The sequence below is a fragment of the Fundulus heteroclitus genome, chromosome 1 (genome assembly GCF_011125445.2).
Source record: "Fundulus heteroclitus isolate FHET01 chromosome 1, MU-UCD_Fhet_4.1, whole genome shotgun sequence".
NCBI lineage: Eukaryota > Metazoa > Chordata > Actinopteri > Cyprinodontiformes > Fundulidae > Fundulus > Fundulus heteroclitus.
The window spans coordinates 16,441,071-16,461,500 of record NC_046361.1 but is presented as its reverse complement, the minus strand read 5'-3'; the positions used below and the strand labels follow the sequence as shown (position 1 = coordinate 16,461,500).

General features: G+C 38.5%; 1 protein-coding gene across 3 annotated transcripts in view; it reads left to right on the top strand.

The window, feature by feature from the left end:
• The window catches only part of cntn3a.1 (contactin 3a, tandem duplicate 1), a 140,858-nt gene that overhangs the window by 53,421 nt on the left and 67,007 nt on the right, over nucleotides 1-20,430 (top strand). For all 3 annotated transcript variants that reach the window (XM_036136407.1, XM_036136398.1, XM_036136416.1), the window contains exon 5: nucleotides 9,495-9,590. In XM_036136407.1, the coding sequence (XP_035992300.1) occupies nucleotides 9,495-9,590 (96 nt within the window). The remainder of the gene's footprint in view (nucleotides 1-9,494; nucleotides 9,591-20,430) is intronic.

The window sequence follows — 20,430 nt, the reverse complement described above, 5'->3', positions numbered from 1 at the left end:
ACCCCAATATCCTAGCATGTGAAGCGTTCCCTGAGGACAAATGAGCATGCTGCTTGTTGGATGTGATGTGTAGCCAATCAGAAAACGAGACAATGGAAACCAACAATTCACCTCTCTATCATGTAGCAAACAGAGTCCCTGTCCGTGCTGTCTCCAGTCCTTTAACCAATGTATTTTAATTTTGTAATGATTTTTTCTTTGTTGAAAAAAACAGTCCACAAACTATCACCACTGTTCTTCCTTTTTAGTCATGTTTATTTACTCTAAAGTCAGGCTTGGTCTTGAGAGGTTTTGTAAGATTTCCCGTCTGACATCTGAATGTCCTTTAGTGAAATCTCTTGATGTGTGGTGTGTTGTGCTTGCCCTTTGGCTGGACACCACGCATTGTACGGGTAAACCAGTTATATCTATGATTTATTTTTTTATTGTCATGTGTGGGATCTCTTGGGTTTTGAAAATCAGTTGACCATTCTAAAATCTTGCCTTGTGAACCAGGCATTTGCCTAAATAGCTGTTTTTATTAGGTTTCCCAGTTCTGAATTTAAAGTGAGGAACCACCAGGCCATCCAATAACCTGAGCCAAAACTGACAGTGGCCTATAGTGGCCTTTTTTACTCATCTTTTTGTGCAAAGATTTCCCTATAAGCCTAGCCAAGCGACAGGTCTGAAAGTGCATATCTACAAAGGTTTATTTGGGATTATCAGGGGTGAAACAACTGGGTCATGGCGCTGCTTTAATCAGTTTAAATAAAAAAAAATTGAAAAGTTATTTAGCTCCTGCCACACTGTTTCCTATCTTTATATGTAGGTTTAAAGAAAATTAACAATGCATGTGAAAAAACAAGAAAATTATCTTATCTTTGAATTATCATATCTTTGAAGTTTGTGTGCTGCTATGATGCATTTTTGTTTGAATAGTGTATGTGTATCTGGATCAAAGGGGTGGATTTCTGCATCTGTTGGTATATTTTGCAATGACATATTTTTTTAGTATTATATTTTCCATATGTAACAACTAACTGGATAATAATTTAATGTCAATGCTTAATGAGTACCACCAAAGAGTCAGATTTTTACTAGCTCCCTGTCTTAGAAAGCCATAAGGTGCACTGGATTATAAGACGCACTAAATATTCTTCCCTAGTGTGCAATATCACTCCTAGTGCAACACCACATACGCCGTCGTACAAAATTAAGCACGCACCAGTATGTGCGGAGTGCGCGCAGAGTCTGCCTTAAGTACGCCTTGACCTCTGCAGAGTGAAGTACGCCCGAGTATGTGGGGGCCTTTACATGAATGCACTTCTAGTTTCGACATTACAGTCAGGCAGTCTTATAAACAGCTCAGGGGGCTGATGAGGTAGTGACACAGTGTACCGTAATGCTCCGAATATCCATTGAATGGGGTGGCTTCGTTGCCTCCCAAAGTCGTACTTACACATATTTGCAGCTTTTTGAGCGCATTATACCACATGAAATCGGTCAGTAAACACAACTGTAATCATATATAACATGCAACGGATTATAAGGTGCACCATTAATATTTGAGAAAATTTAAAGGTTTTAAGTGTGCCTTATAGTCCGAAAAATATGGTAGACAAAATCTACTTTTAGTTTCGACCATTGGGCATCCTGAGTTGAGTAAATCACAGAGTAATTTCTAATGTTCTATGACATTAAGTAATGTTAAATATTGGATCATTGTGATATGCAAAATTTCAAAGAGTTGTGTAAATGCTGTTGCAGTTAAAAAGATCCAAGATATACCAGTAATCATCGTTTAATATAAAACTTAATTTAATTTTGTTTAAATTTGAAAGATATTCCAACGCCATAGTCATTTAAGATGTTTATTATGAGCCTGAATATTTATCTCTTGCTGACATTGTAAAGGATGAAAAAAAAAAATGGGTAACATGGTCTCACGCCTCACAGTTACTAAGCAAGCACATTTACCAGCAACGCCACAGAACTCCAAGCATATTGTTGTGCAAATCATTTAAAGGTCCAGGACATGCACCGTTTAGTGTTTGTTGTTGTTATGAGCAAATTGATGAGTTTGTTTTACAATGACAAATTAAACTCGGTTTCTCATCTGCCTCTGAGATATTTTTTCACTGCATCATGTGGGATTTCTGTGTTACCAACAAACTCAATCAAAGAGGTGCTGATGCTATATGAGAGTCAGTTTTGTTTAGAGATTGCGATTCATGCTCTACAACTGACAGCTTTATGAAAGTAAACTGAATTGTGACTCTGGTGGTTGCACAGAAAAACTGTTCAAATGTTTAACAACAATTTAGATTACAAAACAAGAGCGGTTTCCATCTGTCAGCACAGGAATAATGATATGTCATAAAATTCATCACTATTATCTCAGTTTTTCACTCTCAAGTGATCAAAAATAGTTTTCTTCCCTACACATTGATACAGTTACTGCAAAAGCAATTCTACTTCTTTTAATTAACCGGTCTTTGAATTTCAGATTAGATTTCAGATTGTTCTATGGCATTTTTGCCTGATTACCGTCTTTTTTAGGAATTTTAAAGTCTAAGCTTAGACCTCCCTTAGACTAGGCACTTTTGCATAGTCTAAACCTTGATGAAATCTATAGCTCCAAACCATGGCTAGAAATTGAAGTATCCCTAACTCTAGGTTTAGATGAGATCAGAGGTGGGTCGAGTAACCAAAATCTCCACTCAAGTAAGAGTAGCACTACTACATATTTTTACTAATAAAAGTAAAAGTATTAGTAAAAGTAAAACGTAGCTAAACTAGAAATTACTCACGCAAGAGTAAAAAAGAATTTGGTAATAAGGATACTCATGTACAGAGAAACTAATCTCCATCCATCCCTTATCTAGACCCGATTATTCGTGCAGGGTCACTGGTGCCTCTCTCCACTGGTCATTGGGCAACCGACGGGGTCCACCTTGGACAGGTCACCAGTCCATCACAAGTAGCTAATCATAACAACCGAGTTTATATTTAAAAAATTATGTAATCGGACAGACAAAAATACAAAGTTATGTACAAATTCAAGCATTTTAAAGACAAACATTTAAAAAAGATAAAAAAGATAATGATCACAAAGTAATAAATTCAGAAAGAAGAAACCCTTTTCTTATGTTATTTTTAAAATAAAACCTATGAAACCAACCTTTACAGCAGTTAATGTACATACAGTGTTAGAACAGTGCAAAGCACTGACAAAATCTACCGCTTACTGGACGTTCACTTGATCTCCAAATGATTAATTGAGCTCAGCAGATTGAAAGTAACTAAACCAACAAAACTAATGTACAAACATAAATCCCCCTTTAACATAAACTGTAGGTGTGTCTCTTTGGTGGATTTTGGTTTAAACAAGTCTGTTCTTTATTCAATGAGCCAGAAATGAGCTCCTTCTAAATAATATTCTTAAATTTAATGAAAAAGTTCAGTGATGTCAAATGACTCTTAAAAGTGCATATGTTCAAAAATGTATTCAAGTAAATGTAACTGAGTAAATGTAACTAGCTACTATCTATGGATGAGGTCTACATGCAATCTTGACATTGAAATCCGGTCTGCTGCTCGGTGGGCTGCATGGTTTGTGAAAGCTGCATGGGAAGGCAACCCTGGAGCGTTACTTTCCTAATACAGCTTATCTCCCTCTGCCATTCAAACGCAAGCAAGATATGCAGCAGTGTGACAGGGGTGTTTACATTTCCAATGTTTGTTAGTCTTTAGATTAGAATTATGTCAGTAGTCCACATTTTATATTTGTTTTTGTGATTCTTCTGCTCAATACATCATAAGTGGCTAGATTGTAGATTGAAAAAAATGACCCACCTTTTAATGAGGTGCATAAAAATCCACTTACAATCTCAGAGGTAGTGGATTTTTTGATAAAGCTAAGTTGAGAACAAGTTTAAAAAGCAGGTGTATATCAATGGAATTCACTGGGCGATCAATTTAAGAGTTCTAAAACAATCCAACGTAATGGAAAATTACATAAAACTTGATTAATGGTACTCAGAAACTAAGGATAAGGGAGTGGGAGGGAGAAGAGAATGAAAAATTGTGTATGTCTTGCATATACACAGGTATATATTAATAAAATGGAATTAAAGGGAATGGTGATAGTAATAGAGTGTATCTTCTACACTGAAACCAGGAGCTTTAATAGTTATTGGAATTTAACAATTTAAGGGTAGGCACTTATAAGTTCAATAGCTTCAGCCTATACCTTTTTGATCTTTGTAACACGTATGGTCTAAAATGGGATTTAATAAATGTAACTGAACTTTGATCAACTGTTGCCTGATGCTTGATTATATTTATTTTTGTGTTCAAGATCAAATAATCTAATAAACTAAAAAAAAGAAAATACACAAAACAAATGAGCCGTTATTCAGATCACTGTTTGGAAAGGACAATAATTCCTCCTTCAGATCGAATTTGATCATTATAAGACTAATTTATTTTTGATAGATTGCAAGATGAATTGGTTTCTGAACCTCAATATATTTGAATGCTCAACTATTGAAAATTCTTTGAAACCAACAAGGGAAGATCTTAAGAACTCGTTTTCCTTTATCTACATTAAAAGAAAGGTGTATATACTTTAATCTATTATTTCTCCCAGATGGGGTCAGACATACCTGTGAGTTTATTGGATTTTCATGTGCGCTTTTCAATATGCTTTAAGACATGAACATTAGGTCCAATTGTTTAACTGAATTTCAAATTAAAGGGAAGTGTTTTTTATGCCCAGTGGTTGTTGTGACCTCGTTTCCATCCTTTTTATTCAAACACGATTTCTTGCCATCGCCTGGAGTGAATTTCATTATATTTTAATATATTTTACCTCGGATTCAGAAATGGTGTCATTGTTACAAAAGGGGGTTGTGGAAGACACAAATGCAGGCAAATGGGAGACAGAGGTGGAACAAATTAAAGATGTTAAATTATTCAAAAAGAAAATTACAGACTAGAACAATATTGATAAGCATCAAGTATAAGAAGCAGCACTGAGGAAAAAAACAACTGGGATTATTTAAGGAGGCGACTTGACGAGTGGATCAAAAACAGATGAGACTAATGAACAGAGTGGAAGCAGCTGAGAGTGCAATCAGAGAATAGAGAATCAAAGAGAATGAACGGCAGAACAGGAACTAAACAGAGACTTGAAACTAATAGGCGGTACACAAACAAGACACAAGTACATATAAGAAAGACTCGAAAACAACACAAAGCTGGGAAACACAGAAACAGTAAGAGAACAGAACAGAAAGGGCCTGGCAATCCAAAACAAAACTGGACGCTACTAATAAGAAACCAAAGTCAACTCGAAATGCAACAAACTTGGTAAATAAAGTGCAACACATAACAGTCATTAGAATGTAGTTATAGTTAAGTAAATAGGACCTCTCAAAAATACTTTTGGCTGTGATTTATGATCAAACAAATTTATATTTTTTTTGTTTTGTTTCTCAGCGTATTTTAATTAAAGCTTTAACCGTCAGTTTTATCAGGTCATAAGTTAGATTGAAATCGGTGCTGGTTTTGATTAAGTACAGCTTATTCTGGGGAAAATAAGATAAGTATTATTTTTTTTTACAAAAAAGCACAAACGCTTGTTTATAGTACAGCTTATACTGTATCATAATTTAGCCTCATTGTGCAAGGGAAAAATGTATCAACACCTTGTGTGCAAAAGGAAAAGCTGTTTTTGATTAGGGAAAGTATAAAGATAAAGAAAAGCTGTTGTCTCATTGTTGAAAGAAGAAGGCTTTTGACCGGTGGCAGCCGGTGATAAAGGAACGTAAATTCGTGCACAGTCACTTTAGACGTTAGACTTTTCTTTATTCGGTCCCCGAAGGGCAATTCGTTTGCAACGAGTAGTATTAGCAACCATCACAAAATCACATAAGCAATTACACCAACAATTGACAACGGAAGATTAGAGGCAACTTCACAAAGTTTAAAAGAGATCCATTTAAAATGTACCTTAAAAATAATTAAAAACTAGAGCAGAAACTGAATTTAAAATGCAACAATTTGGGGTGCGCTGGTGGTGCAGTGGGTAGCATGACCCATGTACGGAGGCCTTAGTCCTCGACGCGGTCGACCCAGGTTTGACTCTGACTCGCAGTCCTTCACCGCATGTCTCTCCCCTTCCTGTGAGCCTACAGTAATGAAAATCGAGCCACTAGAGCTGTGAAAAATCTCCAAAAAAAAACATGCAACAATTTGATTGCAACTTTATTTTTTATATATATATATAACAATACTTTATTGATCCTGAATGAGAATTGTTTCTCTGCCTTTAATGTACCCCTTTTTAGGGAGCAGAGGGCTGCCTCTGTGCAGCGCCATGGAACATTCTGGGGGTTGAGGGTCTTGCTCAGGGACCCAGAGTGGCAGCCTGTGGGATACGAACCCGGGAACTTGAGCCCTTTCCAGGACACCAGTGCCCTGCTTTAACCTCTAGCCCACCACCACCACCCATTTTCCTTTATCGTTTTTTTTTTCCTCCAGCAAAAGCCTCGTGAAATGATTATTTTGAAAATAAATAACTGAATCTTCTTCCCTGGACCATTTTCTCCTGCCTTGTCATTGTTGTGAGAGTAAATATTTTGACAAAGCTGTGTGTAAATTCTTATATATTTATCATCATATTAAACTTTATTCATCACTGCTCGCAAACTGAACATGAAATAGAGGCCTTTATTCTGGACATGTTAAAAAATTTTGGCATGAGCAAAGGTGCCACTCAAGCAGATATAAACCAGAAAGTGCATAAAAACATATGCAAAGCTTGAAGAAAGGTTTAGTCCTGGTAACTAAGCTTGTGGGGAAAGATTGCACTGCGAAGGAACTGGATAATTTGATATTGTTGCTGGCACTGTACTTTGTACTCGCCGTCATAATGCGGTTTGGCTGGTGTCTGCACAGCCTCTGCTCAAAGTTTGAAGCCCCGAAAAATATTTACAACACGGAAGATTTTGAATGCAAAAGCAATCAACAGGCATGTGTGTTTGCCAGGTTTTTATAAACAGTGCTGTGAATTTGCCATCTCACAGATTTCTTTTATTCAAACCAGTTTCTATAGCCCAGGCTGGATTTGCCACCCCTATAAAAATTAAGAAGTCTTGTCTGAAAACATGAAGTTGGGTAAATATCTTATAAGAATCCATCTATCATGCCCCCGATGTAAAGAAATGTAAAAAATATAAGCACATTTATCAGTCTGAAAAGTGTTATCAAGTGATTTCTAAAACATTGTCACTCCAGCAAACTGCCCATTGGCTAAACTGGCAATGAATGTCACTGATGTGCTATTTCAAAAGCACATCAGTGACTCATCAAGGAGGTCACAGCAGAACCCAGAACAAGATCTACCGCACTGCAGGCCTTACTTGCTTCATTGTTTTGTTGACACCTCAATTTCCTCATTGTTATGATTTAACAATTAGAAAGAAACTGGGCAGAAATGGCAGCATTGTGAGAGTGGGAAATTTTAGATGAATTGCGACTTAATTGAAGGAACAGGGGAGAGCCAGAATAGGTTTAAACAGGTTATTAGAAAGGTGACCTATTACAAGATGTTGGTTCTGTTAATAGTTTGTTCAATAAATGTTTGCATTCATCGGCTGTTAAAAGTAAGGCTTGGTTGAACTGATCATGGGAGAAAGTGGATTTGATTGTTTGTACATTTGTACTGTGTGGATTAGATGCATGCATTTATTTAGACACAAAAGGCACAAGTAATGATTCATATGCAAAAATACAAGCAAACACCTAAGGAGTGACACAGTTCACGTGAGAAGGCACCATCCCCTTGGGGATGGGGGTGGGGGAATAAATACTTAGTCTATATCTAAGTTTGAGGCATCCTTACAGGGTGTTTACTTTAGTGATCCCTCTTATAGGAAATAATCGAACCGGAGGGGAAGATAATGCATCCGCACATAGTCTGAGTATGTGCATGAACAGTTCTAAAAGTTCAGATCAGCAATGAAATGTGGAAAAGGAAGGCTGAGGTGGGACTTGATAGTAGTCTAGATATTACAATTTGATTGCACTTGAGCTCTGCAAGTTGAGGGCACTGAGGGTTGGTTGGAGATCCTGGGATGTCAAGACAGTGGAGCTAGTGCTTTGATACACTGATACAATTTCCAAGCAACTACTTGCTTATACAACTTTTATTGTTATTATTGTAAGTGTTACTGTGCAACTTACTGTCAGATAATGATTTCCCTTACATGTACTGATTAGGCAAAACATTATGACCAGAATGGCCAGCCTGATCAGTGTTTGCCTATGCAGGCCCACATGCAACAGAGCATGATGCTTTATGTGCTCAGAGACATTTCTATCAGAACAGGGATTATTCCTGCTTCTAACACATCAACTTTGAGGGCAAAATGTTCACCTACTGGCTGATACAGCCAATAAAAGGAGGCATGATGAAGCGGCAATCAATAGTATTCACGTCACATGTCAATACTCATAATGCTATGCTTGATCCATGTAAATCATTGATTGTGTGCTGTGTCGGAAAGATAAATGAAAAAAAAAAGACACAAGATGGGGCTATGAATAAGTTGTGTATGCGGATGATACCTAAATGGCTTCACACAACAGCCATCAATAAAGATCTGACCATGGAAGCATGAACACATAATGTCTGGTAGCAGGTAAAATACACAAAATGAATAGAGATACTTTTTTCTTGAGTTGTATAGGAGCTTTGCAATAAATTATGTATGGGGAAAAATAATAGAAGATGTTTCCCTCCATGTGTATTTTTCTTGATCTAAAAGCAACTTTTTATTGCTCACTAGTTGTGTGAAGATCATGCTCTATATTCATTATGCAGAACCTCTTCCAAGTATGCTTCTACAAAGGAGATGTCTGATTTGCATTCTCTCTCCTTGGTGTTTGAAGTGAGCCTTTATTATGTCATTTTATGTCAGGCACACATTTGGCTTCACTGTCTGCAATATCTCCAAGAGCCACAGCAGGCGAGACTTAGCAGAGTGTTCAGCAATTGCTGTATCTATTTGCTTTCTCTCAGGAGGTTGTCAACAAATAATCGGTTTCCATACAAATGATGTTTCTGTCTTTGTCATTTAATTGTTGCCAGTCTTTGTGCAGTGGCTCAAACACAGAGAGCGATAACAATATGCCGTTTCAATTAATTTCACTCATGTGTGACTTATGCTTAGAGAATTGCTTTCTGCCCCAGTCAGAAGCATTATGGACTTTACAACACAATGTTTGCATTTCTGCAAACATATCATGGCGCACATGGAAGAAAACTCTGCATCATATAATATTATTTTGTTTTTAACTTTAATCTGAAATTACTGAGCACCCATTATGTGATTTCTTACGAGTGTACTTGTTTTTTTTTTCTAAATATCTTGTGTGTGCATCATGTTGTTTCAGGAATTTTTCTGATGATTTTAGTTTTTTGTTGCTCTCTTGCTTTTGTCAAACAGACCTGGAGAATTTCAAAACCCAAAGAAGAAGTCCTGTGAGGGTTCGTGAAGGTCAAGGAGTGGTCTTACTATGTGGCCCACCCTCTCACTCAGGAGGTAAGATTGTCTACTCTGGTATTTTTGTCATGTGATGGCAAATCTTTAAACACAGTATGCTTATACTAGATACATGGAGTTTAGTATGCATGAGGAGACTCTATAGCAGGTGGCTTTTACCTGTTTTGTTGGAAGTCAGAGTAGTGAATAATTTTTATTGTGCAACACTTTGGGCTGTCAGCCTGATTCTGTATGAGGGTTATGAAAAATTTGGCATGAAGTCTGCAGAAGATATCTTTAGTTCGGACTCTGCTTAGCTGGTTAACAAAGCTTCAATCAGATGGTGTAGTTTTTTTTGCCTTCTACGATTACTTTGCATTTCTGGGAGTAAATATACAGCACTTTTAATACCTTCGCATGAAACTTAAAATGGGCAAATGCCAGCAAAGCTAGCAAAACTAGTTTCGGGAGGAAATGCAGAAGAAGGCGCAGCTTCCGTGCCGGCCTCTGAACCAGGCAAAAGGCTAATCCACACAGGCCAGACCTGCCCAGTCTCCTCCTGGCCAATAAACCTCGCCAATAAAATGATCAAGATCTGGCGGAGGATAGCCTCATGTATGTTGGACAGCTGTGTAGCGATTTTCACAGAGACGTCTAGCTAACAGGCCAGTGTTTGTTTAGATCAGAGCGGAATGATGCGGCCGATAGAAATAATGGTGGACGCTTAATAATGTACATCCACAACACCTGCTGCACTGCTGTAAAAGCAATCAGGAGCTTCTGCTCGCCCGATTTGCAATACCTAGCCCTTAAGTGCAGACCATTCAAAATTAGATAGAGAGTTCAGCTCTGTAATAAATATCGCTACATACATCCAGCCTAAAGCTAATGCTAAGCTTGCTCTGGATAAGCTTTACTGCTTTATCAGTAGCCTCGTGAACAGCAATCTGGATGCGGCTGTGATTGTAGCTGGAGACTTTAATCACGTTGAACTAAAAGCTGTAGTGCCCAAGTTCCATAAATGACTTAGGTTCCTGATCAGAGAAAATAATATATTCAATCAGGTTTACTGCACCATCCCAGGAGCATATAAAGCTGCTGCAGCTCCTCACTTTGGATCATTCTGCTGATCTGGACAACCTGCAGTTCACCTACAGGGAGAATTATTCCACGGAGGACAATGTCTCATTAGCACTCAGCACTGACTCGTCTGCAGCATCCGAATACCTATGTTAGGAAGCTATTTGTGGACTTCAGCTCAGCCGTCAACACTGTGCTCCCAGACATGCTGGCTCTGAAGCTGCACAACCTGGGTTTATCCACACCGCTCTACTCCTGAATCAGTAATGTCCTCACTGATCCTTAACACTGGGATGCTGCAAGGCTGTGTGCTCAGCCCTGCTCTCTTCAACCTTATCACCCACGACTGTTCTGCTGTCCACCCCACAAACACAGTGGTGTTTTTGCAGACAACACCACTGTGGTGGGTCTCGTCTCCAACAATGATGAGACCCACTACAGAGATGAAGTCCACAATCTGACATAGTGGTGCTCCAGGAACAATCTGATCCTGAACACCAGCAAGACCAAGGAGTTCATAGTGGACTACAGGAGTTTCAGGAAGACTAAACACGCTCCTTTCTACATACAGGGGGAGGTGGTGGAGTGTGTGGACAGCATTAGATTCCCGGGCATTCACATCTCCTCCAACCTCTCCTGGTCCGTAAACACCTCCCACCTGGTGAAGAAGGTCCGACCACAGCTCTTCTTCCTCAGAAAATTTAAATGGACTGGACTTTACACTAAACTGTTAAAAATGTTTACATTGCCACAATAGAAAGTGTTTTATGCCACAGCATACCTGTGTGGTATGGGAGCTGCACAGTGCAGGGGAGGAGGGACGGGTGGTGAGGAAAGCACAGGGAATTGTGGGATGCCTTCTGCAAGAACTGGACTGAGACAGCATGAGTCCAGAGAGGGGCCAGACACATCTCCACTGATCCCAGCTACCTGGGCAATGCACTGTTTGCCCCTCTCCCATCAGGTAAACACTTCAGAAGCAACAAATCCAGAACTAATATACACAGAAACAGCTTCTTTCCAAGAACTGTGAGGGCTATTGCCCCTGCTGAGAAGTTTGTGGTCCATCATGTTAAAATCACACTACTGTTATTGCCTCCTATTCTCACTTTTATTCTCGGGAATATCAAACTTCACATTTCTGTAAATTAAGCCTCAACATCACAGCACAAAATATACCTCATTGCTTGAGATTCATAATAGAGGAACTAATACATGTTGCATGGCGCATATCATCTGCAAAGGAACGGATATCAGAGCTCTCTGACTTTGATACAAACTTGCATGCTCTAATGTGTGAAAAAAACTGTAAATACTAAGTCTGTTGTGTATGTGTGTCATGTTATTTGTGTGTATCCTGAGCCGGTGTCTGCCTCAAAGGTTATTTCACCATGGTAAAACATGGTGACAACAAAAGATTGTTGATTATTTCAGCCATGATCCTACCTGATGACTATTGGTGAGGGTCAAAACATAGACAGACTGGTAAATCAAGAGCTTTGCTTTTGGCTCAGTTCTTCCTTCACCACAACAGACTGGAGCAGCAACCGCATTACTGCAGATACAACTCTAATCCATCTTTCCATCGTTCGTTCCATCCTACCATCACTCATAGCCCCCATCCTACCTACCCCATTGCCATCTTAGCAATTCCGTGAGAGTAAAGATATGGTCTACTGTTCCATGGCCAGGATGAAAGCCACATTGCTCCTCCTGGAGCCGAGGTCCAACAATCAGTTGGAGGCTCCTCATAGAACAGAATAGAAATTGTCTTTTCCAGTGTCAGAAATCCTTCAGCTGCAACAGCAGCATTCCTGCACTTAAAATACAATAAAGACTTTAGAATGTACATAAAAAGTACATTAAAACGCATAAAAAGGTACTGTTAAAGCAAATGTTAAAAGTTCGTAAAAGAGCAGGTGTTATTTTTATGTGTTCAAGAAGGACATTGGAAACGAAAAAAGAAAAAAAAAACGCTTTCTAAATGGCTCTTTGGACCAAAGCGACTTTAAACCTGCTGGCTGACGGGAGCAGCAGCAATGAGTGATGGAGGGAATAAGAAGGATCTTCTGTGATCCGGGTGGCCTTCCTGATGACAGAGTGGTTGTACAGTTCGGAGAGGGAGGTTTGAGGTGAACCCATTATTTTGCTGGCCTGGTTTGTGATCCGGCACAGTTTGGTTTTGTGTTTCACAGTGACAAAGTTTTGCAAGGATAAAATGTTGAAAGTGATGACAATGAGTGATTTATCCCTCCAATCAAAACATGATGGTGACATCATAGAGGTTGTATACACATACAAATATCTCGGTATTTGGCTTGATAAAGACCTTAATTTTAAACATCACATGACACACTTGATTAAAAAAAGCTAAAATGTACAAGTAAAACCACACTTTTCCATTTCTTCTCGTAAGCAACTTCTAATAAGCTTGTTTTTATTACTGTTTACCAGTTTAGAAAAATTGCCATCCTATATTTACTCTAAGTTCTCTGCACTCCAGAACACACACAGTCTCAAAGCCAGTAGACGGCTGAGGTTTAGGATGCCCTTTGTGTGCATAGTCAGGCAAGATGAGTCTGTCTTATTTTGGCCAATGGTGTTGGAATGATCTCAAGTTCAGTTTAAGGTTGGCGTCTCTTGTTTACTTGACTAGTTTTAAACAGCATCTTGCACTTGTAACATTTAAGTGTTTTTTTTATGTTTTATTGTTTCATACCTTGTTGTTATAAATAATCTAATAATATTGTTAGTGTCTTTTGTATATGTAATGGCTTGTTTGTACCTTGAACATTGAGCTGTTTCCCATTATAATGTGCTAGGATATCATTGTAAAAGAGATTAACATCTCAATGGATTTCTTCCCTAGAAAAATAAAAGTTTAATTAATTAAAAATTTATTTATTAACCAGTGTTAAAATGTGTTTAATTTTCTCATCAGAAGGAGAAGTTCTGCTTTTAAAAAAAAAGAGTATTTTTGCTCTTTAAAAGACTGCTGGATGCCAGCTTCTGTCCCAGGGTACAGATTCTAAAAGACTCCACCTGCTGCACCTCCTGACCCTGGATGCTGAGTGATGGAGTGATCTTTATCCCTGCCCTGACAGCACAGCTCTTTGGTCTTTGTGACATACAGTTCCAAGAAGTTGACAGAAAAAAAACTTTGACCAAGTTGTCAATTGCCTATTGGTACCGGTACAGAACATCAGAGCCTGTCACGTAAGCTACCATAGGCATGTTATATGCGTATTGAAAAACAAGCATCTCTTCACTGCTGCAGGAAATGCTGTTGGTATACACAGAAAATGGATCAGGAGATAATAACAACCTTTAGGGAGCCCTGTGTTCAAAACTAGTCTACATAATCAAAAACATCAAAAATATACTGTTGTGCTCTGGTCTCTAAAAAACCTTCGGTCCATAATAACAGTGATGTGTGAACATGTTAGTCTAAAAGGTGCTGATATTTACAGTTATAAAAGCAGAAGAGAAGTCCATCAATCCTATCCTTGTGTGTCCAGGTGTTTGGTGATGGTGTCTAAAGGCGTCCGTTTCCCCACGCCTCGCTTTATAGACAAACTGGAGTGGGTCCAGTTTATCCGACACCACCCTTTTAGCTGGTCACGTGCATTTCTCTTTACGTATTTACACAAAACTGAAGTCAGCGCCACCGTTTTGCAGTCCTTTAGGTCTATAGGACGGATCTTTCTGGGGACGAGGTGATCACAGATTCCTTCCACTGGTTGGAGCCAGAATCCAGAAGCTGAAGAGACAGTGTCATAAGAGATCCACTTAGCTAACTGTAGTAATCCTTCAGCTCCCTGCATCTGAACATTTCAGGGCTACAGGCTGTGTGCGAGTTGAGTTTTTGGCGAATGGATGTAACCTATCATCTGTTGATAGGGTGGAGGGAGCTCAGCAACACTTAGGTCCAGGTCGATGTGTTGTTGTCAAAAACATAATCTCATGAAAACATTTTTTAACTCTCCAACCTAAAATGTGAGATGTGTATTTCTTCAGTTGTGAAAACCAACAAGTTAAAAACATTAACATATACATTTTTTTATATAAAATCCTCAGAGACACACTCAATGGCATATTATCTTTAACATTGCATTTTACAGAGTCAGTGATGTTTTGGGTATTCTATCTCTACTGTTTAGAATCATGGCTCATTTTTTTATTTGAAAGGGAGATCCCAGGACCTCCACCGCACCTAACCATGGCAGCATGAGGTGCTTTCCTACACGTTCCTCTTTTGTTTGAGCCAGACTCATTGGAAGGGTCCTCCTTAGAGGTATCTGACCAAAGTACATAATTCCAGCATTTATTTCCAGCAAATGTTGTACCTTTATTTTGGGTTCACAGGGTTGCACATGTTTCAGAAATGTCTCCCAAACTCACTGGCATATGGATAATATCTAGTTGCTATGGTGATTTGTTTACCCCCCAAGACACCAGTCTTTGCTGTGTTTCTCTTCTTGCCTTACTCCTACCATCTTCATCACTGTGACAAATTGTTATTGACCAGCTTTGCTTATCACTGTTCTAGTTTTGAACTTTTTATTTGCTGCTCTGGCTGTGGATAGGAGCAAGACCCTGCAAAGATTCATTCTGATTTTATGATTTGTAGTGATCTTTAAAATACGCATTACTTGAATGACATGTTCCCTCGTCTTTCCCATTTTGAAGAGTGCCAAAGAGAACTGGACCTGCATTACATCATATTCATACTCCAGGGAAGCAGGAAGTCGGTTATTGCTCTTAAACACTAAGCTGTTTTTCTTTACAATGTAAACCATTGCAGTATGCATTCTCCTGGAAATGTATCCTTGATAATTATTCAGCACAAATACAGACGTGCTCATCATCTTTGCCACTTCTGTGTCTTTGAACCCGGGGATATGCAGAAATCCAATGATTTTGTTTCTTTTGACCAGTGCATGTCAGCATCACTGAAACAGGATTTAATTTCCCTTCAGAGCATTTGGGTAATCGGTGCATAAAGGCGCTCTTGCAGGAGCCGCTGGATTGTTTGATCTGCTGCGGACAATGTTGTAGCTCCATGTTTGACATTTTCTCATTCTCTGGAGTTCAGTGTGAGCGTCTGTTTGTTGACCTTATTGTTGAGTAAATGTGGAGGATGAATGCACTGCAAGGTAAGCAAAAATGCATCAGTGTGTTGTTTGTGAAATGCTTCTCATGTGCTGTTCAGTTCCGTTTATTACTTGTGCAAATTTACATAAAATATTCTTTTCTCAAAACCAGCACTGGATGAAACATGTAGTCTTCTTTCCTTTTTAAACATTTGCATGTCTAATTTGGCAGCCCAGATGCAGTTTGATGTATGCACCCTTTTATAGGGAGATGGGGATCTACAACTGCGTTTAACAGACCAAAATATGTCAATCTGTCCATCTAAAATGAAAACAGATGAAACAAGTTTATCGAGGTGTTTGGTTATGAGATGACTAGCTGTATCATATTCAAATATCCAGAGCAGAAAAAATGCCATTGCGATAATATGGATAAGCTTACATGTACCGATCCATGTGTGGCTGTGTGGATCCCTGCTGTTCCCCTGCTGAGGGAAGAATGAGTATTTAATCACATACTCACTTGGAAGCTTAATAGGAGGCCCACTTTCCAGCACTTTGTTCTGTTTGTGTTATAATGAGGCATCTCACCCTTTGTTAGAATATAAAAAGCTGGAGCAATCAGACTTTTGCTTAAATTTGGCAGTTGCGGTACGTTTTGAAATGCCCCTCGCTGCATCGTATCCTCATGCCAACACACACCCCGGTAAGCAAACAGCTGCAGTAACAGGAGTGTGGGGGTTCAGTGTGATGGCTGTGTCATGTTTAAAAGTGTCCTATTTTGACAGATCGAAAAGCAGCAAATTAAATCTAACAGAATATTAATCATGTTTAGGAAAACTGATTTATTTTGGATAATATCACATCTGCAAAGTGTTTCTTGTGTCTGTGAATGTGGTGTCTGTACTCAAGGCAATTTTTGCAAATTGCAGGAGGAAATTGCTGTCTTTCTCTGAGTGCTATGACAAAAGAGGGTGTGCTCTTTAGATAGCCTTTCAGAGGGGGTATTTTTTTCTGCAGTGGAGATGGAATTATTCAACCTTGGCTGACTTTTACTTGGAGGGATCACGTGTAAGGGAGAAGACACAGTAAACGAGCATGTGGTATTTACTTGGAAATGAATTGAATCAGGTTACCTATAAGTTGCTTTTGAGTCTGTAGGATGTTGTAGATGTTTCTATATGTAATTAATGACGTGGTTAGTTTAGACTTTTGTATTTGTCGAAACTGTTGCTCTTTTTACTGGTGGCTGCTTACAATTACAATCAGTTTGAGTTTGAATAATATTATAACTCTCATAATTAATATATTGAACCTAATGAATTAGCGATCATATTCCATAAATGATAAAGTGCCGGTGGTTTTTAATTGGCTCTGTATGAGGTACATTTGTTGGTCCAGTCGGTGTGTTGCGCATACCTGTGAGGTCTTAGCACTCCTTTAGTTTGCAATAGGGAAAGGAAGCCTCAGGTCCACCGACAGACCGCTGAGACAACACCGGACAAGCAATTAAAACTTATTTTTTGAGAATTAAATGTCTTCAGCTGCAGCTATGGATGTTGTTGATTTTGGTATAATACTGTGTTGTGAAGTAATTTTTTTTTAACTCTAGGAGCTAAGTGTTAACTACAGGGAACACATTGATTAGATATTGGTATAATTCCTTGCAAGCTTGAATAAAATAAATGAAAAATACTAAAATCCCTATTTTTTTTTGTCTCATATTTTTGTGAACAATAACTTTAGCGTTGTAGCCATAAGACCTCTTTGCAATCATGTCATCTTTACCTCGGCCTTTGGAGACATAACTTTATTTAATAACTCTGCTGCTTCTGTTGATTATTATTTTGCATATTTGATTTTGCACTTTCAGATTTTTATTTTTTTAAAGAGGATAATTTGCTAAAAAGATAAAGATGTGATGCCTGGAAGAAGTTGTGTTTTGCCTTCAGGTAAATATTTTCTTCAGTAAAATTTTTTTTTAGAATCAGCCTGAATAAAACAATGGCAGTAGTTTAAAATATTTTAAACAGTAGCTGAATTGAAGTATTTAAATCCTAAAAACTTGTTAAAACATGTAGACAGTAATGATTTAAAGGAAATCACTAAACCATTTTCATACAATATACTGCTAATTTAAACTCAATTCAAGAAAATAGATGTAATGATGTAATGATCCAATTACTCCAAACTGGCTCAGTCTATCTCCTCACTATTCGATTAAAACGCTGCCAAAATCTTTTTCCGTCCAACTGACTCGTAATAAACAGTCTGTTTCATCCCTTTCATGGTAGAACAGTCGTTCTAAGATTCAACTACTTTGCATGGAAAGATCTATTTTGATTCAATATGTTTTACTGAATCAGCTGTCACTGAAAATCATTCACATTAAGAATATAAAGATGTTCAGTGAGATAATTATCCCGGGTTTTCTATCATAACTGTAAAAAGGAAAGCGTGACAGCCTCTTTCAGAAATATATGTCTAAACACGCCCACGCACCATCATTGTTTTTTCCTTATTCAGCTCCAATTTTCAGGTCTATGATAAGCAATGTTTCTAAACAATGTAAAATGAGAGAAAATGAGTTTGAGATGTCTTGGTAAAGCAAACATTTTACATAAGAACATTCTTGACGATGAGATGAGTGAAAAGCAGGTTCTGGATCTGATGATTAACAAACCTCATATGTGGGCTAGCATATGTCTGCACTTACTCTAGTCCACATTCATATTTAAAATCTACCAGAACACAAAACCCATTCACAAATCCAATACGGTAAAAACTCCTAAACTTATCCCAACACATAGTACAACTTCTGATCTTGGTAAAAACAACAGTTATGGTAAGTACTTAAGTTAATTGTCTTTAAATTCCATAGTTATATATATTTTTTATGTTGTATATGAAATGTGCTTTTGTTTTAAACCCAACCCAATTAGGTTTCATCTTTGTTTAAGAATTACCAACATGGAGGAATTACTTTTTAATGCATTAGTTTACAGATGTTTTCCATCTTTAAAATGATCTTGCTTGGTCTGTTTTAATGCATTACCAGCTTGTCATATTTATTGGACCGCTGCTCCACACACGGTGTTCTGAACTTCAACTTACACATGCAGTATCAAAGCTAATTAAAACAGCTATACAGAATCCTATGCAGGTATACACAGGGTGGAAATGACCCAGGTTGCAATCTGAGACTACCAGAGTATGATGAGCTGTATGCCACATTGGTGTTGGCATACAATAAGTCCAGCATTTTATCGAGTCTGGTTGCAGCAGGTAACATCCTGGGTGAGCTTGTGGAGAGTGGAGGACAGGAAGGCGAGATTTACATCCTCAGAGATCAGAAAAAGTGCCTGGGGACGATGTGCTTGGAGTCTGCTGGTCACAGTGTGGAGGACATTGCATACTGCTGCAGCATTGGCAGAGGGTGGAAACTTGCACTGTTATCACATTGATATGTAAACTCCAGTAGATAGTATGGCCTCGTGCCATCAGCTGGCGGGTCAATGTCGTTACTGCAGAGTGTCTCTTTGATAATTAAATGCCCAGAGTTGCACCATCTATCATTCACAAACATATACCCCCTCGTCTCTTCTTACCACTTTCCTTTGGTTCCTTCAGGACAGAGTAAATGAAAGCCATACATAATTATGTGTGTGTCTGGGGATAGTGCGGTTAGCCACATCTCTGTCTGCATGACCAAACTGCTCTCTCGATAAGGCAGCTGATGCTGGGCCAGGCTGTCAATTCATCCACTTTGTTGGGAATGGATCTCACGTTTCACATGATGCTGGACGTGTTGATGGGTCTGTACCTTCTTTTCCGGTTGCGACGCCCAATGCCGGCGCCGGACTCCCGTCTCTTACTCCTCAGCTCATGGGACATCGAATCATTGATGGAAGGCAGCACAGCAGAGCTAGCGAGAGCTAACAGTTGTTCTGTTGCGTTGACAAAGGAAGTGCAGACGCGGTCACTGAAAAAAAAGGTTATAATAAAATAAAATAAAAACAAAACGGTCTGCTCCATAGGGTGTACAACTAACCTGGAAAAACAGAAACACACAACACATCTACAAATGTATTTTGCAAAAGAAAGAGTCAGGGTACAGGAACTGGAGCTACTGGAATAGGTTGCCTGCTCGCATGGCACCAGAAGTAGTAATACAAGTGTATATTGGGCGACTGTGGCTTGATGGGTTGAGTAGTTGTCTTGCAATCAGAAGGTTGTGGGTTTGATTCCTTGTCACATGTCGATGTGCACCTGGGCAAGACACTTAACCTAAGTTGCCTACCGAGCTGTGTATCGGTGTATAAATCTGTGTGCGATTGGTTGAATGTGGCTCTAGTGTATAGCACTTTGAGTGGTCAGTATGACTGTAGAAAGCGCTTTATAAGTTCAGTCCATTTACCATATTTGTTTCAAAACCGTTGTGTACAGTTAATTTTTTTCAGTTCTAGAAATTAGAAATTAAATCCACTGTTATTATTATCGGGGCTACAAAATCTTTAGGATTCTGGAAATGTTTTGAGTTTGCATTAATCATTTTCCACATCCTGGGAAAAAAAAATATTTCCAAGCCGTTATTTAAAAAAAATACAAATCTGAAGTTGTAAACCGTAAAAAGCTTCTTACTTTTAATTACTAACAACTTCAATCCTTGAAACCCTACATCCCAAATTGTTCTTGTATTTTTGATTGATTTGGTTTTACAGGGTCCT